This window comes from Marmota monax, unplaced genomic scaffold, assembly GCF_021218885.2.
Source record: "Marmota monax isolate L192 unplaced genomic scaffold, Marmota_monax_Labrador192_F-V1.1 WCK01_AAM20220418_F8-fsc00190, whole genome shotgun sequence".
NCBI classification, from domain to species: Eukaryota; Metazoa; Chordata; class Mammalia; order Rodentia; family Sciuridae; genus Marmota; species Marmota monax.
Window position 1 is genome coordinate 3,225,633 of NW_026693010.1, and position 27,953 is coordinate 3,253,585.

Here is a 27,953-nt window from a genome sequence, read left to right on the forward strand (position 1 = left end):
GTCTCTCGCCCACTGAAGCAAAGACCCCAATAAACACTTTCTAACAGCTTGAGGCCTGGCCCCTAAACGCCCGTCTGGAACCCAGGCAGCTCCTGCTCCTGCACCCACGGGGCGCTCGCTCCCGAAGCACGGGCTGGAAAGTCCCCCAGCTGGGTCTCTGTCTCCCAATGTCCATGTTGGCTGCAGCTCAGCAGCATCTTCCAGGACCAGAGCGGCCCCTCTGCAGCATCTCCTGGGGAGGGAGCCTGATGTCGACACAGTTCTGTCCACAGACACAGCTGGCCTCCTATGGGAAGCTGAGTGGCCCCTGGCAATTCTTTGCCTCCTGGACTCTGCAGAGCCCCTTCGCCCTCCGCACTGCCTGTATGTCTCAGAGGGAAGTTGAGCTGGGCTGGCCGTGGACTCTGTGTTCCACTGGGCTGCCCTCGCATGCCAGGCTGTGTTCCCTGGTGTCTGCAAACGCCCCCACCCTGTGCCACTGCCTGCTGCTCTTGGCACCTGGGTGTCCTGGGGGCTGAGTGGCCCTAGAATGGGTAGCACCTGCCCTGGAGGAGGGTGTGTGGGACTTGGGACTTGGAGCTGATGCTGGGGACGTCAGGGTGGGACGGCGCATTTGCAAGAGAGGAGGCAGGGTGGTTGTGGGCTGAGTGGTGCCTCCACACCCACATGCTGAGGTTGTGACCCAGGACCTCAGGATGAGCCACACTGGGATGGGCTCACCAGGGTGGGCCTGAGGCCCTAGGACTGTGTCTGCGGAAGAGGAGACCAGGACAGCCTGTGTGGACACAGGAGAAGACCGTGAGTGCAAGCCAGGGAGAGAGGCCCAGGCCTGCCCTGCCTCTACCCAGGAGCCCTGGCCCCCGGGACACTGCAGATAGCGTCTGTTGCTGGAGCGTCCAGCCTGCGTCCTGTCACGGCTTCCAGAGCTGACTGTGCAGCACGCACACTTCCTGCCTGGTGTGGCCAGCTGGGGAGACCCTGCTTGGCCACCTGCTTCCCAGGGCTCCCCAGAGTGACCTGTTCAGGCACAGGCAGCATCCAGCTGGGAGGAGGGTGCCTGCATGTAGGAAAGGCCTTGGGAGCAGGGCTGGCAGCCAGGCAGGGTGAGGCTGCAGGAGGGATGGCCGGACAGGCCTGGCCTGGCCTTGTGGCCTCCCCTCGTGCATGATGGAGGGGCTGGTGGACACAGCAGCGCACAGAGGCACAGGGTGTTTAAAGGATGTTTAATGTCACTCTGAAAAAACCTGAAAAGACATTATGGGGTTCCTGTAAACTAGAAGGAGAAAGCTACCAAAGCCAGAAGTGTGCAGGTCCTGGCCACTGTCCTGAGCCCCCCTGGGAGGTCCTGCTGTTCTCTCCTATAAAAGCCAGAAGTGTGCAGGTCCTGGGCCACTGTCCTGAGCCCCTCTGGGAGGACCCTCTGTTCTCTCCTATTAAATCCAGAAGTGTGCAGGTCCTGGGCCACTGTCCTGAGCCCCCCTGGGAGGTCCTGCTGTTCTCTCCTATTAAATCCAGAAGTGTGCAGGTCCTGGGCCACTGTCCTGAGCCCCCCTGGGAGGACCCTCTGTTCTCTCCTATTAAATCCAGAAGTGTGCAGGTCCTGGGCCACTGTCCTGAGCCCCCCTGGGAGGACCCTCTGTTCTCTCCTATTAAATCCAGAAGTGTGCAGGTCCTGGGCCACTGCCCTGAGTCCCCCTGGGAGGTCCCTCTGTTCTGTCCTATTAAATCCAGAAGTGTGCAGGTCCTGGGCCACTGTCCTGAGCCCCCCTGGGAGGTCCTGCTCTTCTCTCCTATTAAAGCCAGAAGTGTGCAGGTCCTGGGGTCACTGTCCTGAGCCCCCCTGGGAGGCCCCTCTGTTCTCTCCTATTAAAGCCAGAAGTGTGCAGGTCCTGGGCCACTGTCCTGAGCCCCCCTGGGAGGTCCCTCTGTTCTGTCCTATTAAATCCAGAAGTGTGCAGGTCCTGGGCCACTGTCCTGAGCCCCCCTGGGAGGCCCCTCTGTTCTCTCCTATTAAATCCAGAAGTGTGCAGGTCCTGGGCCACTGTTCTGAGCCCCCTGGGAGGTCCTGCTGTTCTCTCCTATTAAATCCAGAAGTGTGCAGGTCCTGGGCCACTGTCCTGAGCCCCCCTGGGAGGACCCTCTGTTCTCTCCTATTAAATCCAGAAGTGTGCAGGTCCTGGGCCACTGCCCTGAGCCCACCTGGGGAGGCCCCTCTGCTGTTTGTTGTGTCTTTTCCTCTCTGGAAACTCTGACTCGGTGTTCGCTCCTGAGTAGTGATGGCACAAACAGATCCTGGGGCCCTCTGTCTGTCATCACTGCCCGCCAGCCATGGCTCCCCAGGCCCTGGGCTCTCTGGAGGGGCTCTGGTCCACCCGCCGTCTGTGGCCTGGCTGTGTCCTGGCCTCCTGTGCCCCACCTGCCTGGTGCCCTCAGCAGCCTCAGTCCATGCCTGGCCTGCCTGGACACTGTCCAGTGCTCTCCTAGAGGGACACCTGGCTGATGCCCACCCTCTCAGGTGGTCTCTGCCCTAGCACTCGCCAGGCCTCCCGGAATGGCCACATGTGCCCAGGTCCTTCTGAGTGGTCTCCCTGGTGTGGAGCTGGGTCCCACTGTGGGAAGTGGCATCCTGGACCCATCCCTAGTTGTTCCCATGCAGAGAGGGTCCAAGGTGCTGTCCTGTGGGTAGAACCCCACCTCTGAAGCGGGTGCGCCAAAGGAGGGGCCAGTGCACAGAGACCCCATCACACAGGAGGCTGCTTCCCAGGAGCCAGAGAGACTCGGGGTTTGCAGAATGACCCAAGATGGGGCTTGGCACGGCACGGGCGGGAGTGAAGGCCATCTGAGTGACCGCAGGAAGCCCTTCCCGAAGCTCCCCTGTTGGGGAGTGTTGGCCCAGAGCTTCCCAGCTCAGGTGAGAGGTCCCCACTCAGTGTTCTGAGGACTTCACCTTCTCTCTCAAGAAACCCTGCAGTGGGGAGGCTGGAGTGGACAGGGTCAGTGCGAAGCTGTCTCTGCCCTGGTGGACTTCAGCAAGCTGACCTCGGCCTCCTCTCGGGTGAGTGGCTTTCCCCCTGAGGGCAGCGATGTCCTGGTGAGGTGCACATGTCCCCTGCTGGCCCTGGCCAGTGTCTTGGGCCAGGGGTGGTCTGTGTCCAGGCTGCTGAAGTCTGGGGGTAGAGCCTGCTCTCCAGAGGTCCTCCAAAGGGCAGGAGCAGGGCTGCAGGGTCAGTGAGTCGCAGGGTCAGAGGGCAATGAGGTCCAAGGGCAGGTGTGGCTGGGGAGCCAGGCTGCTGGCCATGATGGATGGTCCTCCAGGGTCTGGGAGGCCCTGGGCCCCTTGCAGGAGGTGGCCTAGGCCCCCTGCCCTATCATGTTCCTGTAGTCAGGGGCGATGGTCGGCTTCAGCTCTACCACCGAGGAGAAGATCCAGTTCACCTGTAGAACAGCACAGGTGAGCCCACAGTCACCTGAGGGAGAGCTGTGGACAGTGAGGGGACAGGGTGGGGACAGTGGGGGACAAGGTGGAGACAATGAGGGACAAGATGGGGATAGTGGGGGATAAGGTGAGGACAGGGTGAGGATGGTGGGGGACAGGGTGGGAGAGTGTGGGGACAGGGTGGGGACTATCAGGGACAGGTTGGGGACAATGTAGGACAGGATGGAGATGGTGGGGGACAATGTGGGGGACAGGGTGTGGGCTGTGGGGGAAATGTGGGAACTGTCTGGGGACATGGTTGGGACGGTGGGGGACAAGGTGGGGGACAGTGTGAGGATAGCAGGGGATGGTGTGGGGAATAGGGTTGGAACAGTGTAGGGGACAGGTGAGACAATGAGGAAAAGGTGGAGATAATGGAGGGGATATGGTGGGGGACAGTGTGAGGACAGTTGGGGGACAGGATGGCAACAAGTTAGGACAGTGGGGGACAGGGTGTGTACAGTGTGGGGACAGTGGGACAGGGTAGAGGACAGCGTGAGGGATTGGGTAGGGGACAATTTGGGTAATTGCGTGGGGTACAGGGTAGGGACAGGTGGAGGACAGGTTGGTCACAATGTCGGGAGATGTGGAGGCAGGTGGGGAGCAGGGTGGAGACACGTTGGGAAAAGTGTGGTGGACAGCATGGAGCTCATAGTGGACACAGCATGGGACACAGCATGTGGGACATCATGGGGACAGCATGGGACAGACCATGGGACAGTGTGGAGATGGCACAGGGACAGCATGGGGATAGCATGGGACACACCGTGGGTCAGTGTGGAGATTGTATGGGGACAGCATGGGGACAGCATGGGACACATCGTGGGACAGTGTGGAGATGGCACAGGGACAGTGTGGGGACAGCATGGGACACATCGTGGGACAGTGTGGAGATGGCACAGGGACAGCATGGAGACAGCATGGGACACACCGTGGGTCAGTGTGGAGATGGCACAGGGACAGCGTGGGAGAGCATAGGAGAACCGCTCGACTGTGGGAAGTGTGGTGTCATGGGGGATGGCATGGGGACAGCACGGGGACAGTGTGGCCGACCTTGAAGAGAGTGACAGTGGCACTGTAGCACACGCTGAGCAGGAAGAGGCTGATGAAGATGGTGATGGTCGTCCACAGCCCGTCCAGCTCCCCGTCCTGGGCCTCTGTACAGTTCTCATCCAGGCTGAGCTCTGGACAGGGAGGGGGTGGTCAGTGTGTGGCGCCAAGGTGGGACCTGGGAGCTGCCTCCCGGGGGCCAGGAGAAGGGCCGCTGGGCTGGGCCAGCAGTGCGCGGACTGGGGCCAGGTTTCCCTGGTGGCCTTCTCTGGTGGGCCTCAGCCCCCCGCTCCTCCCACTGGGGCCCAGCTCATCCAGACCCCCTGGCTGTGGACGGTGGCCTGGACTTCATGGGCGCTCCTTGCTGCGAGCTCCAGGAGTCAGTGCTGGGGCAGGCCAGGCAGCGCTGGCCTGTGACCCTGCAGGGATGTCCCCGCAGCCTGTGTGGCCCCTGCTTATTCAGTGGTGACCAGGCCCAGGGGCTGGAGAGATGGCAGAGCCTGTCCCTGGTGTGGCCCCAGCTACAGGGACAGTCTGCGCTGGGGAGGGAGCTGGATCTTGTGGTAAGGGGGTGTGTGCCTGTGTGGGGGTCCGTGTGGGTGTCGGGCCTGGGTGTGTCAGGGCTTGGGTGTAGGTGCCTCCTGAGAGGAGGCTGGGATCTGAGCTGGTCAGTGTGTGAGGCCGTGGGTGGTCCCGTGTGCTTGTGAGTGTTCAGTGACTGGACACTTGCTGGCTCTGGGTGTGCATGTTGCCCGTGTGAGGCCCCAGTGTGCACGAGTGTGGGCAGGTGCCCTGTGGGTTGGTCCAAAGGGTCTGTGCTCTGTGTCTGTGTGGTTTTCTGGACAGTCCCTCCCTTGGGCCATTCAGGGCTGCCAGATGTGGGTGTTCCCAGGGGTGGGCAGTGCAGGGAGGGCCTATCCCCACTCCCATGGCTAGTCAACCCCTGCACGGACACAGAGAGATCCTTGGACAGGGAATCAGGACACAAGGACAGTCTCTGACAGGGGGGCTGTGTCCTTTCCTGGGGGCTCCTGAGAGGTATCTCCCTGATCAGCCAGAGTTGCTGGGGCTGGGGAAGGTCTGGGAGAGGCTTAGCCTCTGGCCGAGCCTCGTGCCCTGCGGGGGCAAACCCCAGCCAGCTGGGCAGACAGTGGCTCTGGTCTGGTCATGTGGGACCCCTCCCTCTCTCTAGCCGTGACAACGTGGGCCTCGGAGGCAGCCTGGCCGACAGCCCACAGCCCAGACGTGCCAAGAACTCTCTGCCTCAGAAAGAACCAGGATAGTCTCACAGGGTCCCAGGGCAGGCTGGGTGCTTTATTGACGCGGCAGGTGAGGGAAGGTGACAGTGTCCTCTGGGGTGAGGACTCGCCAGGCTCATTTACCCGGGGACCGGGACAGGGTCTTCTGGGTGAAGTGGTTGTGCAGAGCCTCGTGCATCACTGAGCATGTGTAGAGGTCTCCTTGCTGCCATCTGTTCCTGTCCACCCTGAGCTTGCTGTAGAGGAAGTAGGTCCCGTCGGAGTCCAGGACGGGCTCGGTGGTCTTGGAGTCCTGCTCCGGCTGCCCCTGTTTCTCCCACTCCACAGAGATGTCGGCAGGGTAGAAGCCTTGGATGTAGCAGGTCAGACTGACGGTGTTCTTGGTCAGCTCCTCCTGGGCCGGGGGCAAGACGTACACCTCTGGCGCCCGGGGTTGCCCTGTGGAACAGAGGTCAGCACAGAGGTCACTGACAGGGCAGTGGCGGGCCGAGCCAGGCTCCATGTGACCAGGCAGCCCCATGTCCTGCCCTGCCCGCTGCCCTCTCCCACCTGCGACTTTGGAGATGGTCCTCTCGATGGGGGCTGGCAGGGCTTTGTTGTTGACCTTGCACTTGAACTTCTTGCCATTCAGCCAGTCCTGGTGCTTGATGGGGAGGACACTGACCACGCGGAATGTGCTGTTGTACTGCCTCTCCTGTGGCTTCGTCTCAGCTGTGCTCACCTCCACGTTGTCTACATACCAGCTGAACTGGACCTCGGGGTCATCCTGGCTCACATCTACCACCACGCATGTGACCTTGGGGGTCAGGGAGATCATGAGCGTGTCCTTGGGCTTTGGGGGGAAGATGAAGACGGATGGTCCCCCCAGGATTTCAGGAGCTAGTGTGGGAGAGATGGAGGACACGGGTCAGCACCTGGGGCCTGCCCTCTGCCTGAGACTTCTCTGGGCACCCGTCCCGCTCCTTCGGCTTAGGGCAAGGCCTGGTGACTTACGTGGACATGGTGGACATGGGGTAGGTACAGGACCACAGGGAGCTGCAGGAGAGAAGGATGGGGTCACTGAGATATGGGGGAGGAAGGCACCCGCAGAGACAGGGTGAGTTTGGCTCTGGGCGCGCTCAGGTTAGGGCCAGGCTGCTCTTGGGTATGGCTCTTGGCAGGCCTATGACCAGTGCCCAGGAGCCCACACGTGGGCATCCAGACTGTGCCTGCCCTGGGCCTGGTGGAGACAGAGCACTCTCCCTGAGCATGAGAGGCATGGCAGAGTTCTCCAGGTGGCACAGACCTGCCTGACTTCCAGAGGACCCCTCCCCGTGCAGACTGTCCCCTTACCAATGATCTTGTCCACCTTGGTGCTGCTGGCCGGGTGGGCTACATTGCAGGTGACGGTCTGGCTGGGCCAGGTGCTGGTGGGCACAGTCACCATGCTGGTGACAGAGTAGAGCCCTGACTGCAGGACAGCTGGGAAGGTGCGGACTCCACTGGACAGGGATCCTGAGTTCCATGTCACGGTCACCGGCTCAGGGAAGTAGCCCTTGACCAGGCAGCCCAGGTTCACTGAGGAGCCAGATGTGTCCCTAGAGCTGGGGGCCAGGGGGAAGACTGATGGGGCCGTGGTCGAAGCTGCAAGAGAGAAGATACTGAGTGAGCTGTGCTGGACGCAGATGGACCCAGGCCCACAGAAGGCCTGCTGTCCTTGGCTCTCCCCAAGCATCAGGCAGGGTCTGTTGTCTGGATTTGTGGGCATCAGGTACCCACCTGGTAGGCCCTACCTCCCTAGGTGATCCCCCACCTCAAGGATGCCCAGGCCAGGCCAGACCTCTCCTGATGGGCTTCCAGAGGGACACAGAGCCAACTGTGCAGTTAGCCCTGTGTGCCACCCCCTGCCCCTGTGGGAGAGGCTGCACGCGGATCCTTTAGCATCTGATGACCACTGGACCTGTGTGGCCCTGGGGCCCCCAGCCCCTTCCTGGGCTCTGCCCATGGTGGGTGCCACCTTGGTCCTGCTGGGCCCACCAGCTCCCTGTCCCCATGTGCTTCCTGTGGGCATCTGGCCTGACTAGTGGCCTTGTTCTCAGGTCCCCTGTGCCCTCCACTGTTACCGAGGAGTCCTGCTCTGGGTGGGGTTGGCTACCTCTGCCTGGGCTCTCCTCCCTGCACCTCGGCCCAGAGCCCAGGCCTTGGACCTAACCCTGCAGGGTCAGGTGTTTTGGAGTTGGCTCTGAGCAACCCAGTGCCCTCGGTCCTGGCCCTGGGCCCTAGGCCCTGCCCTGAGACAGCCCCTGGGACCCTCCTGATTGGCTCCCCCTAGCCCTGAGCTCTGGCTCCTCACTGGACCCTTCCTCCCCAGGTCTCCCTGCCCTGCTTCCTGAGGTGCACCATGGGCACTCTCCTTGGCCCTCTTGCCTGCCCCTCAGAGCCCCTCTGCAGCTCTGGCCTGGCCTCCACGGCACCTGTGAGCCCCGACCTCTCCCGAGCCTTCCTTCCCAGGGCCCTTGGGACTCAGCCCAGGACCCCCAGCCCTCAGCACAAGGCCCTGGGCACACAGCCAGGGCTGCCATCTGCTCATCTGGGAGCGCCAGCCCCAGAGACCTCTCCCCCAGCCTGGCCCTCCTGGGCCAGCACTGGTTCTCCCTGTAGCCCCATCTTGCCCCTTGCCAGGGACCCCAAGGAGCCCCAAGCCCCTTTCTTCTTCCCTTCCCACCAGCTTGCTCCCGCCAGTCCTCCTGTGCTGTGGGGAGGGAGGAATGTGGACAGCCCCGGAGACCAAGGATGGGTGATCTGGGGCCAGTGGGAGGGCAAGACCAGCAGGTTCCTGATCTCCCTGGGCTGCCCAGGTCCCCCAGCAACCTACCTGCCCCAGCTCTCCTGCGGCAGTTCTGCCTCTGGTGCCCAACGCCTGGGGGTCCTACTGCCCACTCTGCCCTCCATCCGTCCAGCTTGGCCCCTCTGCTGGCCTCCCCCACCCAGGACTGGTTTGCTTCCAGAGCCCGGAAGCACCCATCCTCTCTTCGGCCTACTCTTCCCAGCAGAGCCCTCCTGGATGAGCTCCTGGACTCTGTGACCCCCCGACCTCCCCCGTTGCTCCCAGTTCTGGAAGCTTCCCTGCTCCCTTCGCTCTGCCTGGTCAGCTGTCCTGTAAGCACCAGGTTCTGGAAGCTCAGTCTCTTCCCAGCAGTCAGCCGACGGCTGCTTCCCTGAGCTCCTGTCCCCTTCTGGCTCCCTCCCACCTTGAACTCAGCACACCTCAGCCCTGCTCTCTGCTCTGGGCAGCCCTCTGCAGCCCCCCCTCAGCCCTGCACCCCGTGGCCCTGCCCACTCCTGGCCAGCTCAGAGCACAGCAGCCGTGGGCGCTGAGCCCCTTCTAGCCTCCCGAGCTCAGTGGGGCTGCCTGCACAGCCCTGTGCTGTGTGCTCTGGATGCCCAGAGCCCCTTGCTGGCCACTCCTGGCCTGCCCTTGCTCACCTGCTGCCCCACTGGCCTGTGCAGGATGCTTTGCCCCTGGTGCTTTGCTTCTGCTTCCTGTGCTGTCCTCTGCTCAAAAGGTCCCCGCCCTGGGCTCTGCAAACCCTCCTCAGCCCCTGTTAACCTGCATCTGCTCAGCTCCTGCAGGGACCCAGGGACCCTGTAGCTGGACCCTTCAGACTCTACCTCTGGGATTGCCCTGGTCGCCCACCTGCTCTAGGACACTGTGGCTATTGTCTGTTCCCCTGAGTTCTGGGAATGTCAGCAGACAGAGTGCTCCCCGACCTGCCCCAGCTCACCTGTAACTGTTATGTTCTGGTCCCCTGAGCTCCTGGGGCTTCCCGGACACCTCCAGAACCCCACCTGCCCCAGCTAAGCTGCAACTGCTCTGCCAAGTTACCCTGAGCTCCTGGGGCTTCCCGGGCCCGTCTAGCACCCCACCTGTCCAAGTAAGCTGTAACTGCTCTGCCAAGTTACTCTTACCTCCTGAGGCTTCCCAGGCACCTCCAGCACCTGCACCTGCCCTAGCTTAGCTGCAACTGCTCTGCCAAGTTACTCTTACTTCCTGGGGCTTCCCGGGCCCCTCCAGAACCACCAACCCCCCCAGCTAAGCTGCAACTGCTCTGACAAGTTACCCTGACCTCCTGGAGCTTCCCGGGCACCTCCAGCACCCCACCTGTCCAAGTAAGCTGTAACTGCTCTACCAAGTTACCCTGAGCTCCTGGGGCTTCCCGGGCACCTCCAGCACCCCCACCTGCCCCAGCTAAGCTGCAACTGCTCTGCCAAGTTACCCTGAGCTCCTGGGACTTCCCGGGTACCTACAGAACCCCACCTGCCCCAAATCACACACAGCTATTCTGCCCCTTGTCCCCTGAGCTCCTGGTTCTTCCCTGGTACCTTTAGCACCTCTGCATCCCCTAGCTCACCTGTAACTGCTCTGTCCAGGTCCCCTGAGCTCATGGGGCTTCCCAGGCACCTCTAGCACCCCCATCTGTCCCAGCTCACCCACAGCTGCTCTGCCCAGTCACCCAAAGCTCTAGGGCGTTCCTGGCTCCTCCTGCATCCCCACTTGCCCCAGCTCACCTGTGACTGCTCTGCCCAGGTCTTCTGAGCTCCTCAGGTTTCCCGGGCACCTTCAGCACCCCCACATTCCCCAGCTTAACAGTAAGTGCTCTGTCCAGGTCCTCTGAGCTTCTGGGGCTCCCCAGTCACTTTAAGCACCCCAACCTGCCTCAGCTCACCTGGAACTGCTCTGTCCAGGTCCCTTGAGCTCCTGGGGCTTCCTAAGCCCTTCCAGCACTATCAATGGCCAAGTTCACCAGTAGTTTCTCTGCCCCTGGCTCCCTGAGCTCCTGGGGCTTCCCAGACACCTCCAGCACTGTGCTTGCCCCAGCTCACCGTAACTGCTCTGCCCAGGTCCCTGAGCTCCTGGAATTTTCCTGGCTCCACCAGCACCCCACCTCCCCCGCTCACCAGTAACTGCTCTGCCCAGGTCCCCGAAGCTCCTGGGGCTTCCCAGACACCTCCAGCACCCCACCTCTCCAGCTCACCTGTAAGTGTTTTGCCCAGATTCCCTGAGCTCCTGGGGCATCTCAGGTTCCCAAGCACTCCCACCTGCCCAGGTCACCTGTAAAGGCTCTGCCCAGGTCCCCTGAGCTCCTGGGGCTTCCCAGCATCTCATGTACCCCAACCTGCCCCAGCTCATCTGTAAGAGCTCTTCCCAGGTCCTCTGAGCTCCTGAGGCTTCCTGGCCACCTCCAGCACCCCCACCTGCTCAGCTTACCTGTGAGTGTTCTGCCCAGGTCCCCTGAGCTCCTGGGGCTTCCTGGTCACCTCCAGTACCCCACCTGCCCCAGCTCAACTGTAAGTGCTCTGTCCAGGTCCCCTGAGCTCCTTGGGCTTCCTGGTCACCTCCAGCACCCCACCTGTCCCAGCTTACCTGTGAGTGTTCTGCCCAGGTCCCCTGAGCTCCTGGGGCTTCCTGGTCACCTCCAGTACCCCACCTGCCCCAGCTCAACTGTAAGTGCTCTGTCCAGGTCCTCTGAGCTCCTGGGGCTTCCCGGTCACCTCCAGCACCCCACCTGCCCCAGCTCTACCTGTAAGTGCTCTGCCCAGGTCCCCTGAGCTCCTGGGGCTTCCCGGTCACCTCCAGCCCCCACACCTGCCCCAGCTCACCTGTAAGTGCTCTGCCCAGGTCCCCTGAGCTCCTGGGGCTTCCCGGTCACCTCCAGCCCCCCCACCTGTCCCAGCTCACCTTCAGATGCTCTGCCCAGGTCCCCTGAGCTCCTGGGGCTTCCCAGGCACCTCCAGCCCCCCCACCTGTCCCAGCTCTACCTGTAAGTGCTCTGCCCAGGTCCCCTGAGCTCCTGGGGCTTCCCGGTCACCTCCAGCACCCCCACCTGTCCCAGCTCTACCTGTAAGTGCTCTGCCCAGGTCCCCTGAGCTCCTGGGGCTTCCCGGTCACCTCCAGCCCCCACACCTGCCCCAGCTCACCTTCAGATGCTCTGCCCAGGTCCCCTGAGCTCCTGGGGCTTCCCAGGCACCTCCAGCCCCCACACCTGCCCCAGCTCACCTGTAAGTGCTCTGCCCAGGTCCCCTGAGCTCCTGGGGCTTCCCGGTCACCTCCAGCCCCCCCACCTGTCCCAGCTCACCTTCAGATGCTCTGCCCAGGTCCCCTGAGCTCCTGGGGCTTCCCAGGCACCTCCAGCCCCCCCACCTGCCCCAGCTCACCTTCAGATGCTCTGCCCCTGGTGCCCTGCGCCCTGGGCTTCCCCAGCCTTCCAGCACTCCACTGCCCAGCTCTCCTGTAGCTGCTCTCCCTTGGTTCTCTGAGCCGCGGGACTGCCCAGGTCCCTCAGCATCCCTGCTTTCCCCAGCTCACCTGTGTCAGCTTGGACCCTGGTCCCAGGGGTGGCTCCTGGGTGGCTCACGACTCTCAGGCACCCCACCTGCCCAGCTCACGTGCACCTGCTCTGCCCAGGTCCCTGAGCCCAGAGCTGCCTCGTCCCACCCCACTCTCCCTCAGTGGAGGCTGGGTCCTCCTCTGGCCTCACCCTCTTCCCAGGGCTGGCCTTGCTCCCAGAGCCCCCGAGGCTCCCATCCTCTCTCCAGCCAGCTGTGTCCAGCAGAGCCCGCTGGCCCTGCCCTGCCCCTGGAGGAGGCCTGGACCCTGTGTCCCTGTGCTCCAGGCTTCCTCTGCACCTGGCTCTGGAAGCTGCCCTGGCCCTGCCTCCTTGAGTTCCCCTTAGCTCTGCCTCATACCCACAGTCTCTAGGAGAGGCCATGTTGTTCCTCTGACCCCCTCCTGCCCCATCCCCTCATGTCCGTGAGTAGGACGTGTGTCCAGCTCTGGTGGCCTGGCAGTGCCCTGCCCCTGGTTCCTGTCCCTCACTGGTTGGCACTTTCTAAGGCAGACCCCTGGGTGCTGTGCGGGGCCCTCTGTGTGGGGGCTGTGCTCTTGCTCCCTCCCACATCCCGTGGCCCGTGGGATGCTGGGTCCTGAAGGGCCACTGTGGCCCAGGCTCCATGTCCTCTCCTCCTGTGGCCTCCTCTCCCTGCCAACCCCACTCACCTTGTGGGGCCTTGAAGGGCGCTTGCCAGCCCTTCCTGCTCTGGCCCCTTACTGCCACCCACTCTGCTCTGTCCTGTGCTCCCAGTCGTCACGGCTGTTGTCCCCAGAGGTGCAAGTCCCTCCCCGCCCCCGCCCTGCAGAGACTAAGAACAGGACTGAAACTGGTGGCATGCACACTTCCCTAAGTTCCCTTTTCTTCTGGGGGTTCTGGGTCGGAGGGTGAGGGGGCTCAGACCTGGGTGCGGCCATCTTGTGTGGGCATGTGGTGGTGGGGAGCAGTGCCCTTGGGTCCCCGGGGAGAAGGGGGAGGCCCAATCCCACCTGCTGCTCTGTGCTCCTGCCTGGGGCTGGCCCGCGGCTGTGCAGTTAGGCCCTCCACCCTGACTGCCTCCCTGGAGACTGGGACCCCTCAGTTCCTGGGCAGCCCCCTGACCCTCTGACCCCAGCCTGGTTCTGGTGGCTGCTTCTCCCTGGACCTCTCTGCAGACAGCTCTTCCTTGGGAGAACCCAGATCCTCCAGAGCAGGAGGAGCGTGGGGGCCCTGGGACTGGCGGGAGCAAGCTGGTGGGAGGGGAAGAAAGGGGCTCGGGGCTCCTTGGGGTCCCTGGCAAGGGGCAAGATGGGGCTACAGGGAGAACCAGTGCTGGCCCAGGTCCTTGGGGTCCCTGGCAAGGGGCAAGATGGGGCTACAGGGAGAACCAGTGCTGGCCCAGGAGGGCTAGGCTGGTGGACAGGTCTCTGGGGCTGGCGCTCCCAGATGAGCAGATGGCAGCCCTGGCTGTGTGCCCAGGGCCTGGGGATGCAGGAGACGGGAGAGCTGCAGAGGCACTGGGTGCTCAAGGTGTCCACCCACAGAGGGCAGGAAGAGGGGCCCGTTCAGGGCCTGAGCAAGGGCTGCCAGAGGGGGCTGCAGGTGAGGGAGAGGTGGCCATTAGCTTCCTGGGTCTGAGGGCAGGGAACAGAGCAGAGGGTCACCGGCGAGGGGGGCAGCTTGGCTTCCTCAGTATGTGGGTGCACTCCCTCCTTGAGGGTCCAGGACTGCTGGGCCAGCACTGGAGAGGGAAACAGGGCTCCCCTAGGGCCTGGGGGAGCTGGCCACCCACAGGGAAGGGGAGCGCAGTGCCTGGGCGGGTGTGAAGGGTGAGAGGAGGAGGTGGGGGACCTGAGCTGGGCTCTGGAGGGCCCTGAGGATGAAGGCTCTGGAAGAGCAGGAACAGGGAGGCGTCCCCTGTTCAGAGGCCAGGCCATGTCAGGGCCTGGGAGGGGTGAGTGATGGGAATGGAAAGGAGGTGGAGAGGGTGTTGGGGACGTCAAGGCCCCCTGAGGAGTTGTAGAGGAAGCATATGGCATGGTGCATGGGTGAGGGACAATTGTGTGAGCCCGGGTCTCTGAGGAAGTGTTCAACATGAAATGTCCTGGGGCCAGCTGTCACGGGGTGCTCCGGGGCCTCTGGGAGCACGCCATGCACCCACCAAATGGCACGCACAGTACAGGCCAGACTCATGGCATCCCCGAGTGCCCCTCTGGTCCCGGGGGGCATGTGGCAAGGACTGGAGAGGCAGGGTGTCCTGGGCGCACACCACCCCTGCATTGGTGGCTGTGGGGGCCCAGCTCCACCTTAGGTGGAGCTCAGCATGGCTCAGCCTTACAGGCTGGAGTTCCAGGGGCCCCACCCAGCTCAGCACACCAGCAAGGCAGGCTGGGGAGGCCTTGTGTGGGCTGCAGGGCTGGCAGTGCAGGGGGACACTTGTGGTCATCTGCTCAGGCTGCCAGGACTCAGCACCAGGGACAGGGAGGCTGTTGTAGGGACAAACCAGGCGAGGCACCGAAAATAGCAGAAAACAGTTTTATTTGGCTGCAGCCAGGCTCAGAGGGCACAGCATTTGCTGTAATCAATCAATCCCCTGAACCCCAAATTCAGGGAGTTTCAGAGTTTTATACCCAGCATGTAAGGGGAGGGGCTCAGAAGTCCACAGTCTGCAGAAGTTCACATAAAAGCAGCTTTTTCTTTCACTATTCTGGGCAAGTTAACCCTTCAAGGACCACACCTGAGAAGGGGAGAGCTTCTTCTCCCCTTTCTTTCCTCCCCCTGCCAGCTGTGACCATGGACCCAGTTGTAACTTCTCTTAAAAATGGAGACGTCTCTGTGAAGCCCAGCTCAAGGCCAGGGGCCTTGTTTGCACATTTCTACAAACTACTATTCTGGGTACGTTTGTGAAAAACTAGTAAGGGGGTGCCCAGCACCTGGAGTGCAGGTATCTTCCCGGCTAGTGGCCAAGTAAAATAGGGCAACACGAAAATAGGAAGTTTATCTGCATTGGACTCTTTTGCAGAGACTCTTTTGCTGACAGCCCCCAAATCAGCCGTGGTGAGGATTTCTGGATAAGCCCAGGTAAAACTTTTCTGTGGAGAATGTGGGTGCTACTTCAATTCCCCCTTTAATGGTACTCCCCATAATTTAATTGCTGCAGTCCGGCTGGGCAAATAACCGGGAGGTGACAAGCAACTTGAAGGTTGAAGTGGGAACTACTTAATTGCAAGTGAACTCAGTGGGAACTGAGCAAGAACTGAAAGCAGCAGGCACCCAAGGTAGCAGGAGCCGCTTCTCTGCCGGACAGCAGAGGTACATATACTTCACTAATTACACACAGCTTAACTTAATTAACATCATCTAGATACAGCAGTCAGCCAATAAGGAATCCTCATCATCTTAATGGCTCACTGGCCTCACTTCACAAACCACTCCTCCTGGCAAAGTGCCAGGCGCCATCTTGACTTGATTTGCATCCCCAACATCTAATCCTTTAAATTTAAGAGCATCATTACCATTATCTTGGCGTAAAGCCTTATGTAATGCCAAAACCTTAGTTGTTGTCATCCTTTCAACAGCAGCTTCTATAGTGGACCCAATAGTTTTAATGCACAGTGGAGCCAAACATGGGAGCAATGAACAGGTTAGCTGCAGAATATCCACTACACCAGTTAAGCTTTTAAATCTACCAAGAGTTGAAAACCATCTCCCAAAAGCATGTTTGGGACCCAAACTTTAATGCCCTTCTAGGTATGAACAAGCACATGTGCTGGTTCTCTTGTGTTGTTGGCTATATCATTAACTGTTTGTCTATTGTCATTGATCTGGATGCAACAATCTGAGCTGTTGAACTCTGCACATATTTCTTTTTCCCAGCCAGTAGGTAATCTAATGCCAAGTGGTTTTGATAGTTAGCCACTCACATCTCATCTGTTGTGTGGCTAGGAGGTCAAAGGCTTTGTGGCAGTCTGATTAATAATAATTTCCAGTACAGCTTATAAGTGAATAATTCTGTTTAACATGTAAATAGGAGTTCTATAGCTCCAACTGCCATTTTGTGCCCAGGTATCGAGCGGGACCATTTGTGGCAATAATCCTCTGGGGTGGCCAGTTACCTTCACCTCAAGCTTGGTGACCTCCAAAATCAAGTTTCTTTCCAATAGAACTCTTTTTTTTTTCTTTCCAAACAGCTATCCATCTAGAACATTCCTCTGGTAGAACAGGTCCTAATTTTACCACCTCTTGGTTATAGTGGATTGGCTTGACACATGGTTCACATGATCTCCACTGTTGGAATAGGAGTAGGGTAGAGCCCCTTAAGGTTATCAAAGGAAACCAAACTAAATGATAGACTAACATTTTGGTTAGCATAGGTTAAACGGCATAAGTTAATAAAGCCATACTAATAACACCAAACAAATCCTAGAAAACTTATATAAGCAAGAAAAAATGTGTGAGTGAAATGTTGTTACCCAGAGTCCAGTCAGTAGGAGTTACTCTTATCCAACCAGCAGCAAAAGCCAAACAGAGAACTGTGTGTATATCTAGAAGCAAGGAGTGGCAATGCATTACAGTGTAAGAACTATCTCAGAGGTTGAAAGAGTCCATTAGTCCTGGTGGGACGTTTATCTTCCACCATGCATTGATAGCCAGTCCCTCCTGTGTGGCTGAAACAGGGCCATAGTCTCCTCAAGCTTCGGCTGGGCAAAGACCAGTCAGCTTCCAGAGTGACTGGAGCAGGGCTGTTGTCCTTCTGATCCTCAAGCTTCTCTGGTGTTTTCTTTTTCTTTCTTTTTTTTTCTGGATGGTCAGCGTCAAGGGCATAGCAGCATCTGGAGAGCACCCCCAGTGCACAGCTGCAGGCGTGAGTCTGGTGTAGTGAACCCAGGGACCTATCTCTGCAACCTTTACTGCAGTTGGGGTGGATAAAATAACCGTGAAAGGGCCCTCCAAAGAAGTTCAGGGGTTATATATTCTATTCTTTGACCCAGACTCAATCTCTGTCTTGAAGGAGTGTGCACCTGGGTCAAACTTACTGGCAACCTTTCTCTAACCCATTGGTTGGGAACCTAAGTTTTCCCTAAGGCCTGAAGCTTTTGTCTCAGGGTGACTTCTCCTATCTCTCTTAAGTCTCCCTGTAGTCCCCTAATAAGAGGAGGCCTCCCGTACATTGTCTCATAAGGAGAGAATCCAGTCCTCCTAGTGGGAGTGGATCTAATCCTCAACAGTGTAATAGGGAGAAGTTCATCTCAATGTTAGTGTGTCTCCTGTCACAGGTCACACAATTGAGACTTAAAGTCCTGCTCATCCTTTGAACTTTACCAGAACTCTGCAGCCTATAGGCAGGATGTAACTTTCATCTGATGTTTAAACACTCGGTCAGTAATCCTATCACCTCTGCCCCAAAGCTGGCCCATTGTCTGAGCCAATAGTTATTGGGATAAGAAAGCTGTAATCATTTCCCAGAGAAGCATCCTAGTATCTCCCTAGCCTTTTCAGGGCGGGTGGGAAATGCTTCCACCCAGTCAGAGGAGGAACACACAAAAACCAAAAGTTACTTATAGCCCTGTGAGCGTGGTAGTTCAGTGAAGTCTATTTCTGAGTCTTCAAAAGATGCTCCTCCTATACTTTGGATTCCTGGTGGGAGCTCTGGCCCCTGACAAGGATTGTTGTGAGCACAAACCTCACATTGTTTTCAGAATGTCCACGTGAAGTTTGTGAGCCAGGGGACATAGAAATGTTGACTCAGAACTGTCTCAAGTGCTGTATTTCCAATGTTTTCTCCTGTAGAACTATCTGATAAAGGCTGCGGCTAGAATCTCCGGGATGGCTGTGCCGCCCATCAGAAAATCTCCACCATGCATCTGGGAGAAAATTTTCTTGTTCATTCTTATATCACTTTCTTTCACATTGGGAGTATGTTGGCTCCCATTCTGTTAGACAGTCAGCCAGGCAGAAGGGCAGCATTTAAACCTGGGACTGGATTTTCTTCCCGTTTCTTGCAGACAACTAACTTGGCCCCTCTGTCAGCTCTCCGGTTGCCCTGAGAAACCACAGTGTTTCCCTTTCGATGACCTTGGCAATATACAATCACACCTTCCAGGGAGCCCATAGTGCATCCAAAAGTTTAAGAATTTCTTGCCCATACATCATGTCTCCCTTTTCCTTACATAAGGCCCTATGAACATGAAGGGTAGCTAATGGATATTTTGAGTCTGTGTAAATATCCACACAGATTCCTGCTGTCAACTGAGGTGCTCAAGTCAAAGCATTAAGTTTTGCTTTTTGTGCTGAAGTTCCCTGAGGCAGAGGTTCTGCCTCAACAGTGGAGTCCAGAGTGACCACTGCATATCCAGCTAAACATACCCCATCTTTTTTAAAACTGCTACCACCTGTGAAGTGCTTCACATCAGGGTCCCTGAGGGGCTGGTGTGTCAGGTCTGGTCTGCTGGAGAACACTTCATCCATGACTTCAACACAGTGGTGGTCAGGTTGTGCAGGTCTGACGGACAGCTAGGTTGCTGGGACTAGAGTCTGGATGACTTCCACATGGATACATGGGTTTTCACATAACATGCCCTGGTATTGACCATTAGTCAACCAATATTGTCCTTTGTACTCTTAACAATGTCAAAATTGAATGAGGAACCTGACAACCAGTTCTTGTCCCATAGCCAGTTTATCAGCTTCCAACACCAGAAGGGTTGTGGTTTCAAGGGCCCATAAACAAGGTGGCCAGCCCTGGGCTACAGAGTCCAGCTGTTTGGATAGATAGGCCACTGGACAGTGCTATGTCCCCAGCACCTGAGTCAAGACTCCTACAGCCTCTCCTGACTGTTCATGGATGTACATAAAGAAAGACTTTGTGAGGTCAGGGAGCCCTAGTCCAGGTGCCCTGGGAGTGCTTGTTGAATGTCCTCAAAGGCCTTTTGCTTAGTTGGCCCTCATATTAGAGGACCCCATTCTCCCCCTTTGTGGCTTCACAGAGGGGTTTGCCATAACTGAAAGTTGGGGATCCATATATGGCTGAATCTGAATTCTCTAGTCTGATGGCAGATTGGAGGGACTGGAATTGAGCAGATCTCCTGATTCTTTGGAGGCTCAGCTGCTGTGGTCTGTTCTATTGCTGAGTCAGATTTCAGCAAGTTATGTGACTTTTTCTTGATACATATGGGCTTTTAAGTCAGAGTTCACTGCTGTCCCAAGGATGGTGTTCTCAAGCCCCTGGGAGGAACTGTCATTAGGGAAGGGAAGTGTACACAGAGCCTCTGGTGCCTTAAGATGCAGGACATTTTTGTTATCTCCCAGTGCAGGATCTTGGCTGCTGGGATTCTCCAACTCTTAAATCTAATGAAAATCCCAGCAGAGACTGATGACCTGGGACATCATTTGTGTAAAAGGCACCTACGTAAATCTCGCCATGGGCCATCTGTCAGGTTGGAGGGCAGTGGTGCTGTTCCCTGTGTGTCCCAGTGTGGCCACCACGTTGTGCCCACCTAGGTGTTGCTCTTTGTCTGTGTGGCTCCCTCCTCCTGCCAGATGGGATCCTGCTCTAATTGTATAGAGTGGCTGCCCCACTTGTGTTTTTTTTTTCAGTATGCCTGGGTGCAGGGGGCTCTCTGGCCCTTCCTGCTGGTGGCTCACAGCGTGTGGCTTGGCCCCAGGGTGGCATGTCCTTTTGGAGGGGGCTGGTGACAAAGGCTGGGGGAAATCACCCTATGGCCCACTACTGGCTGTTAACATGAACATATTCCTGGTTCATTTGGGGGCTTGCAGCAGCTGAGCCCTCCTGAGGCCCTGGGTCCCGTGCATCAGATGCAATTGTGTGTGTCTATGGGACTCCTGCCATATTCGTCAATCATGGACTTCCGAGCAAGTGAGAAGAAACTGAAAGGATGGGACTGGGGCCCAAGGCTGGGGGAAAACATTCGCTCCTTCTCTGTTCAAGGCTTAGCATTTGAGCATGGCAGTGGGGGCCTGCCTGATGGGGCCATTGGAGCCTTTCCCTTTTGTCTGGCCACATTTTTTTCTCTATGAACATTTGGGCCATTGGCTTTGTTCTAGTGAGACCTCCCTTTGAGTGACCTCTGGGTTTGTGGTGAGGGCAGTTGTAAGGAGAACCATCCTCCTCTTTATCTTTCTGGTCTGCCTGTCTTTGAGCCTCTGGGTCTCCATTGAGGAAAACTGTGGGGGCCACGTTAATCAGCTCACTGGCTCCTTCTCAGTAAAGTCCTCTAGGATTGTAATTTTTGGCAAATGTCACTGTGAGTCTGCCCCACAAAGGCTGCATTGGTCACCTGTTGCTTGAGCCTCTGCATCTCCTTGCTGACAAACTTGCATTGTGGCTGCTACACTTGTATGTGCCCCTCCTCCCCTGGGCGCCTCTGGGCAGGGAGAGGGGTGGCAGCTGCAGTGGCCTGGACACTCAGCTCTGAGTCAGTTGGGCACATCTCTTTTGATCATTGCTGCCAGTTTCATAGGGCAGAGGGGCCTTAGGCAGATGTGGAGCTGAGAGAAATGTTCAGGGCTATGGAGGGTGTGAGAGGGAGATACTGGAGCAGCAGGAGGCTTATCTGGGCTCTGTTTGTCTGCAGGTGCTTGGCTTTGGCTAGGGCTCAGGGCTGGCTCCGATTCCTTCTAACTCTTGGGCACAGACAGTGTTTGTTCTTTTTTTCCCTTCTCTGAGGTTTCCTATGAAGGTTTCTTGATATCTCTTTAGACCTTCTTCTTTGTTGGGCCCATCCCTGGTCTGGGTAATGGGCTGCATCAGATCAGTCATGGCCCAGGGTTTCTCCGTGTAGGAGGGAGTATGATTTTTCCAGCTTATTAGCTCAATGGTGGACAAAGGCTGGCACACAAACTGCCTTGTCTCCCTCAGGTGTTTCCCTCTGGTCAACATGGGCAGGTCCTTAGTCCCTTGCAGGGGCATCTGGAGAGTTCTCATCTGGGTTGTGGCTCTGGTCTTGGGACAAATCTCCCACCTTCATCTTGGGAGGTGAAAGAGTCTTTAGTCCTAGGAAGCCTTTGGCTCTGAGGACATCACAGAGGATGGAATGGCCAGTATTGGGGGCCATCATTTGTTTCCTCTGAGGATGATGTGGCTGAGGGGACAGTCTTTGTCCCAGTGGTCTTGGCAAAGTTGGGTAGAGTGGCACATAAGGTCCTGGGTCTTCTTCTGGCTCACGGGGAAAACTGTTTCCCTTCCTGTCTTTCCGTGTCAGGTTTTCTGGTTAGCTGCTTTCCGCTGGGTCTTAGAGACCACTGTGCTCCTGGCTAACATCAGCTTGGACTGTCCATCTAGACAGGCTCTCAACCAAGGGGGCTGTTTCTGTACTACCTCTTGCCAGCAATCAATATCAGAGAATTGGTTCAGGGGTTCCAACAACAATCAAAGGACCTCAGCAATGACTCTCTCATCTAAAGATCCCTCTGGTGGCCAGCCCACATCCTGGGTGGGCCACTCTGATTCACAGAGTATGCAACCTTTGTGGAGTGAGTCTCATCCCACAGTTACCAGGAAAACCTTCCTAAAGGTTTCTAACACACATTTCAGAGGCTCGGTTTCCTTAGGTGCCTCCCACGTTCCACCCTGCATCGGTGTCGCACATCTAGGGCAAGACTTGCTTCATCCAAAAAAAAAAAAAAAAAAAAGACTCGCTTCGTCCATCTCCGGCTGCTCCCCTCGCGGGGACTTAGGGCCCTCTTAGCCTTGCGGGTTGGAATCAACCCCCGACCCGGAGCTTGCACCTAGATGTTGGTTGGTGAAATTCCGCCATAGACTGTCTGAGGGGCCACGGAACCGCGGATCAGGACTCTGCACTTGATTTGGCCCTTGGGTTGGGTCGGAACCCTCCCTTTGTCCGTCTCATTCACACACTTTCACACAGACATGGCCAGGACAGAATTTCCACACCGTCCAGATTCCAACAATGCCAAACCAACCAGAAAAGGGGGTCACGGTTTCCCCTCTGCTCGCTGACCCCGAACAGAGGCTACTCGGGCGACTTCCCAGGTCCGTTTCAGCTCCAACCACTTTGGAGGGTGCTCGGGACCCAACAGAGGGTGATCAAGCCTCTCTTCCACCCACTTAGGCCTCAGAAGGGGAAGTCAGGTGGGCTACAGAACCAAATGGACCCGGGTCCTACCTGTTCAGATGGGCGGTGCTCCAAAACCCTAATTCTGGTTCCTGCTGCCTGTGGGTTCTGTTGTGCTCCAGGGTGGGAGCCCCAGGGCACTGGGTGAGTCAATCATCCTTCAGGCCAAGAGTGGCCTGGGCGCCAAGGGGAATTGCTGTCCCCCACTGCCCCAGGGAAGCCTGTCCCCTGAGACAAGAGAGGCAGAATAGCCTTCCCTACCTCGTCTGTCCCATCTGGGTTGCAAAAAATGTTGTAGAAACAGTCGAGGCAAGGCACCGACGATAGCAGGAAACAGTTTTATTTGGCTGCAGCCAGGTTCAGAGGGCACAGCTTTTGCTGTAATCAATCAATCCCCTGAACCCCGAGTTCAGGTAGTTTCAGAGTTTTATACCCAGCATGTAAGGGGAGGGGCTCAGAAGTCCACAGTCTGCAGAAGTTCACATAAAAGCAGCTTTTTCCTTCACTGTTCTGGGCAAGTTAACCCTTCAAGGACCACACCTGAGAAGGGGAGAGCTTCTTCTCCCCTCTCCTTCCTCCCCTGCCAGCTGTTACCATGGAGCCCAGTTGTAACTTATCTTAAAAATGTAGACATCTCTATGAAGCCCAGCTCAAGGCCAGGGGCCTTGTTTGCACATTTCTACAAAGTACTATACTGGATACATTTGTGAAAAACTAGTAAGGGGGTGTCCAGCACCTGGAGTGCTGGTATCTTCCCGGCCAGTGGTCAAGTAAAACAGGGCGACACGAAAATAAAAATTTTATCTACATTGGACTCTTTTGCAGAGACTCTTTTGCTGACAGCCCCAAAATCAGCCATGGTGAAGATTTCTGGAGAAGCCCAGTTAAGACTTTTCTGTGGAGAAAGGAGGTGCCACTTGAAGGCCTTAGCAGCACAGTGTGTCCTCTTGTGGTGCTGGAGGCCAGGCCTCGGCACCCTGGGGTTACGGGGCTTGTCCTCTTTGTCAACAGGGAGAGTGTGCTGCAGGCCTCTCCCCGGGGCCACCTCTCTGAGTGCAGTCTGAGCTGGGCACCCTTTTATGGAGACACGCATCTTGTGGGATCTGATGCCCGCCCCAGTCCAGTTGGCCTCATCTCAAAGTGAGGACATCTGCAGACTCCATTTCCAAACTCTCATTGTCCTGAGGCCCCGGGAATTAGGACCTGTATGGGCCCAAAGCATCCCCTAATGGCGGTCCTCTGGTCCCCACTCCATTCCAGTCTTTCCCACATGCAAACTACATTTCTCCAAAATTCCCATCTCAGCATCTCCAAGAGCCTCAGCCACTCCACATTAGCTCTCAGTCCCATGGGAACATGGCCTCCTCAGGCCAGGGTGGAGTCGGCTCTGGGGCCACATTCCCCCACGTGTGGCCGTGACTCAGAGCAGTGATCTGTTGTAAAGCTCAGTAGGTTGTGGGCGGGTGGGGGGAGAGGGAAGGCTCTCATTCCCAAAGGAGAAACCGGAGGGGTCATGCTCCCGAGCAGGTCTCAGGCCCAGCAGGGTGACTTCTGGGTATCTGGAGCCCCCAGCATGACACTGTGGCCCGCGCTTGGGCCTGCAGACACTGTGGTGGCCGGCGGCCACAGCCCCTGCAGCACGGCTCTGACATCTGTGGGACCTGTGGCTCTGGGCTGCAGGTTGTCTTTCCTGCATGCTTTCTGTGTGTCCCCTGCGGTGGTGCTGCCTCGTGGGTGCTGTTGCCAACTCTCAGAATCCTTGCCAGCTTTCTCGAGGTGCAGACCACCAGTCAGGGCCACTCTGGGCTTCCCGGACGGCCCTGCCCTTCCCAGCTTCTGCCCACTGCTCTGAGTGTTGGAGACACACCAGAGTCACCACAGTGACGTTTGACCAGCATCTGGACACCACGTCCCAGCCAGGTTGACATGTGAAGCCCTCCAGCACGCAGGGGCCTTGCTCTATCCTTACCGTCTGGGGCTCACCCCAGAAGCTGCGACAGGCTAACCTGACCATGGTGACTGTGAGAGCCGCCCCAAGGGCACAGGTGTTGTGGGGACAAACGAAGTTCTTAGACTCTGAGGACTTGGATGGAGGGAGAATTAGAGGCCCAGGCAGCCAGGGCAAGATGGCGAGGGAGGAGGTCGGGGCAGGGCCAGGACAAAGGCGCGTGGACAGGGTCTTCTGGTGAGGTCCGCGTCCTGCTGGACAAAGTACTTGTGGGCATGCCCAGGACCCAATCAGACAGACACCTCCCTACTCCTGACCCTAGGTGGGGAACCCAACAGAAAAACTAAAACAGACACGTGGACACAGGGGACCCCAATCAACCCTTCTCTCTGCAGAAGTCTGTCTCTGTCCCTCTTTCCAGCAACCTGCATCTTGCCGTCCCTGTGTCCTGCTCTTCAGTCCCCTGCTGAATGGAGACAGTGGGCCCAGCCCTAGACGGTAACAGGCTGCCTCTTTGCTGTGAGGACAGTCGGGTAGTTCAGCATTCGGGGGCCTTTGTGCTCCCCGCCAGGCAGCCGCGGGACGGTGGTACACACAGGGCCATCACCAGGTCTTGGTTGGCAGTCAGGGTGCATTTGGAAGCCTTGAGCCTGGCCTGTGCAGCCACACTGCTGACCTGGCTGGGGGAACCCAGGTGCTGGGCCAGTCACCAGAGAGCTCTTCTGCAGGCTGTGCTGTGCTCTCAGGGGCACTCTCCCAAGGTGGCAGGAGGGCTGGAGGAGGACCAGGCAGCCGCGTTTCCCTCCACAGCCACCTCCAAGTCCCTTCACTCCCAAGCCCGCATGCAGCCTCCTGGGCCTCTGCCCCAAGGCGAGCATGGCACACAGATGTTGCCCTTCTCCCTAAGACACAAGAAGGGGCACAGCGACTCCGTCCCCACATGCTCTGGACTCTTCCCACCTCAGCACCGGGAACTCTGACCTCTTCGTGGTGGCTTGTCTGTCCCTCTGAGGAAGTCTGTCCTCCTCTAGGCCCCTCCTGCCTGTGAGTGGCCTGGAGGTCTGTAGGACTGTGGCTCTGGGCTGAAGGGGCCTGGAGGATCCACACTGCTGGCCAGGACCTGCTGCACTAGCAGGACTGCAGCTGCCCTGTGAATCCTAAGGCTGGGCACAGGGGAGCTTCAGAGTGTGGGACCCGGGCTCCTGCCTTGGTGGGAAGGGGAACGTGGGCGCCTCTGGTCTCCGCTGCCTGTTTCCCTGGCTGGGCGCCCAGCTGTGTGCACGGCAGGGGAGGGCTGAGGCAGAGCGGCAGGAAGACCCCAGTCACCTTCAGGGTGCGGTGGGGCGGGGGCTGGGCCAGGTCTCTCTGCAGGGTGGTCTCTGCCTCCCTCTCTTCCTAAAAACTGATGCCAATAGAGCCCAACACACATAACTTCAGTGTCCTCTCAGCCAACCTCAAGTCATTGAAAGCCAGCGCCAGTGCCCCCCTGCTGCTGTGCCCCCCTGGCCCTGTCCAGGCGCCTTTGTGCACCTCCCTCCCGTGCAGACCACGGTGCTCCTGTCGCAGCGCCACCCCAAGCTCCTGGGAGGTGTGTATTGCTGGGGATAATGTGAGGAAGGCTGGCCCGGTGCTGCTTAAGGGTGTGTAGAGGTCAGCTGAGAATCCTTCTGTCCTGGGCTTTGCTTCATTGGAAGGCTCCTGATTACGGCTTGTACCTCATCGCAAGTCGGGGTTCTGTGAAGTTTTCTGTGTCCTCTTGATTCCGTTTTGGCAGACTGAATTGACTGGTAATGTGTCCATTTCTTCCTGGTTTTCCAATTTATTGGAATATAAACTTTCAAAATAGTCCCCAAAGTCCTGCTGGATTTCTGAGATGTCATGGACTTCTCCTTTCCCATCTCTAATTTTATTAATTTGGTTTTTCTCCCCATTTCGCTTGGTTATTTGGCTCTGGGCTCGTTGATCTAGTTTTTTGTTTTCTTTCCAAGAACCAACTCTTTGTCTCCTCTATCCTTTGTATTGCTCCGTTGTTCTCACGGTGATTGATTTCTGCTCTCATGTTACTTCCTGACTTCTATTGGCCTGGGCTCTGGCTTGCTCCTTTCAAGGCCTTGAGGTGCATCCTTGGTTTCCTTGTTTGGGATCTTTCTGGCTTTCTGATGAGGGCACTAATGGCTCTGAACTTTCCTCTCCGATGTGCCTTCACAGGGTCCCACAGGGTCTGGGACCAAATCAACTTCTCCCTTGATTTCTTCTGTCACCCATTCGTCATTCCAAAGAGTATTGTTCAGCTGGGCTTGGTGGGACACACTTGTCATCCCAGTGGCTTGGGAGGCTGAGGCAGGAGGATCACAAGTTCCTATCCAGCCTCAATAACTTCTCAAGGCTCTAAGAATCTTCACAAGACTCTGTCCAACACAAAACATTAAAGGGCTGGGGATGTGGCTCAGTGGTTGAGGTTCCCTGGGTTCAATCTCTGGTGTTACAAAAAGGTGTATTTTTAATCTCTGTGTGTTTATGTAGTAGGATTTGTTGTGTGGATTTCTAATTAATTCCATTAGGATCTGATAAGATTAGTTTTTTTTTTGTACTTGCTAAGGGTTGCTCTGTGGCCTAAAATATGATCTACTTTGGAGAAGTCCATGACCCACTGAGAAGAAAGTGTATTCAGCTGTTGTTGGATGAAATATGCTACAGATGTCTGTCAGTTTCATTTGATTTATAATATTTTCCAGGTCCAAACAGTCTTTACTGAGTTTATGTCCAGATGGGGAGAGAAGTGTGTTGAAATCCCCCGGTATTATCATGCTGGGACCTATCGGGGGCTTCCATTTGAGAAGTATGACTTTTATGTAATTAGTTGCACTCATATTTGGGGGGAAATATTTATTATTGTTATATCTTCTTCTTGGATTGTTCCCTTTACCAATATGAAGCGACCTTCTTAGTCTCTTCTGGTTAATCCTGGGGTGAAATCTGCTCTGTCAGCTACGAGAGTAGCTACTCCTGCTTGTTTTGGGGCTCCGTTCCTCAAACGGGGCTATAGCTGAGGATCCAGCCCCGTGTCTCACACCTGCTGGGCAAGCTCTCCTTGAGCCCGGCCGCAGCCCTTGGGGACATTTTCTGGTGAATCGCGACCTGGGAGGTGTTGGCCTAGTTGGCTCTCTCCTATGTCTTGTTTTCGTTGTTGGGTTATATATTTGCTGGAAGGGATTTCTCTTCCACTCTCAAGTGTGGACCTCTGGAGAGCACAGTTGCCAATGTGACCCAGTTTGGTGGACTGAGAGCCCCTCATAGGTGTGACTGAGTTTCATTAATTGTGGATGCAGTGGCTGGGTAGAGACGGGGCCGACTAAACCCACAGGGCAGGCGCCAACCCCGAAGCTCAGAGCCTGGCATCTCTGTGTCTCTGAGTGTGGAGGCCCCAGGCCTCAGGCAGCCCCCCTGGGTCTTAGCTGGCTGCAGCCCATGTGGCTACTCTCCAGAGCTGCGTGGCGGTGCCCTGTGTCCTCCCAGGAGGCTTTGCACCCTGCTGGAGGCTGCGTCCTGGAGTCCTGGCTGTGCCCCTCCCATGGCCCCACCAGGCTTTCCAGGGGGGAGTCTGAGGGCATCCACATGGGGGCAGACGTGCTGGCCTCCCAGGCCTGCCTCTTACTTCCTGTGGAGGCCAGGGTGTCTTGCATCTGCTCGTCCAGGGTCAGCACCATGGACGCCGGCAGGCATTCTGTTCATCTACAACTACCATAAAAATTTAAAAAAAGTAGAATGGCAAAAAATGTG

The 27,953-nt window shown here is 57.3% G+C and overlaps 2 gene segments (V, D, J or C); both read right to left on the reverse strand.

Annotated features, from left to right (window-relative positions):
• The window catches only part of LOC124098272 (immunoglobulin heavy constant alpha 2-like), a 123,486-nt gene that overhangs the window by 64,348 nt on the left and 31,185 nt on the right, over positions 1-27,953 (reverse strand).
• LOC124098274 (immunoglobulin heavy constant gamma 1-like) lies at positions 1,209-27,880 on the reverse strand. The segment is given in 6 exon segments: positions 1,209-3,435; positions 4,529-4,677; positions 5,908-6,222; positions 6,334-6,663; positions 7,117-7,407; positions 27,829-27,880. Coding segments are annotated over 6 exon segments (1,221 nt in total).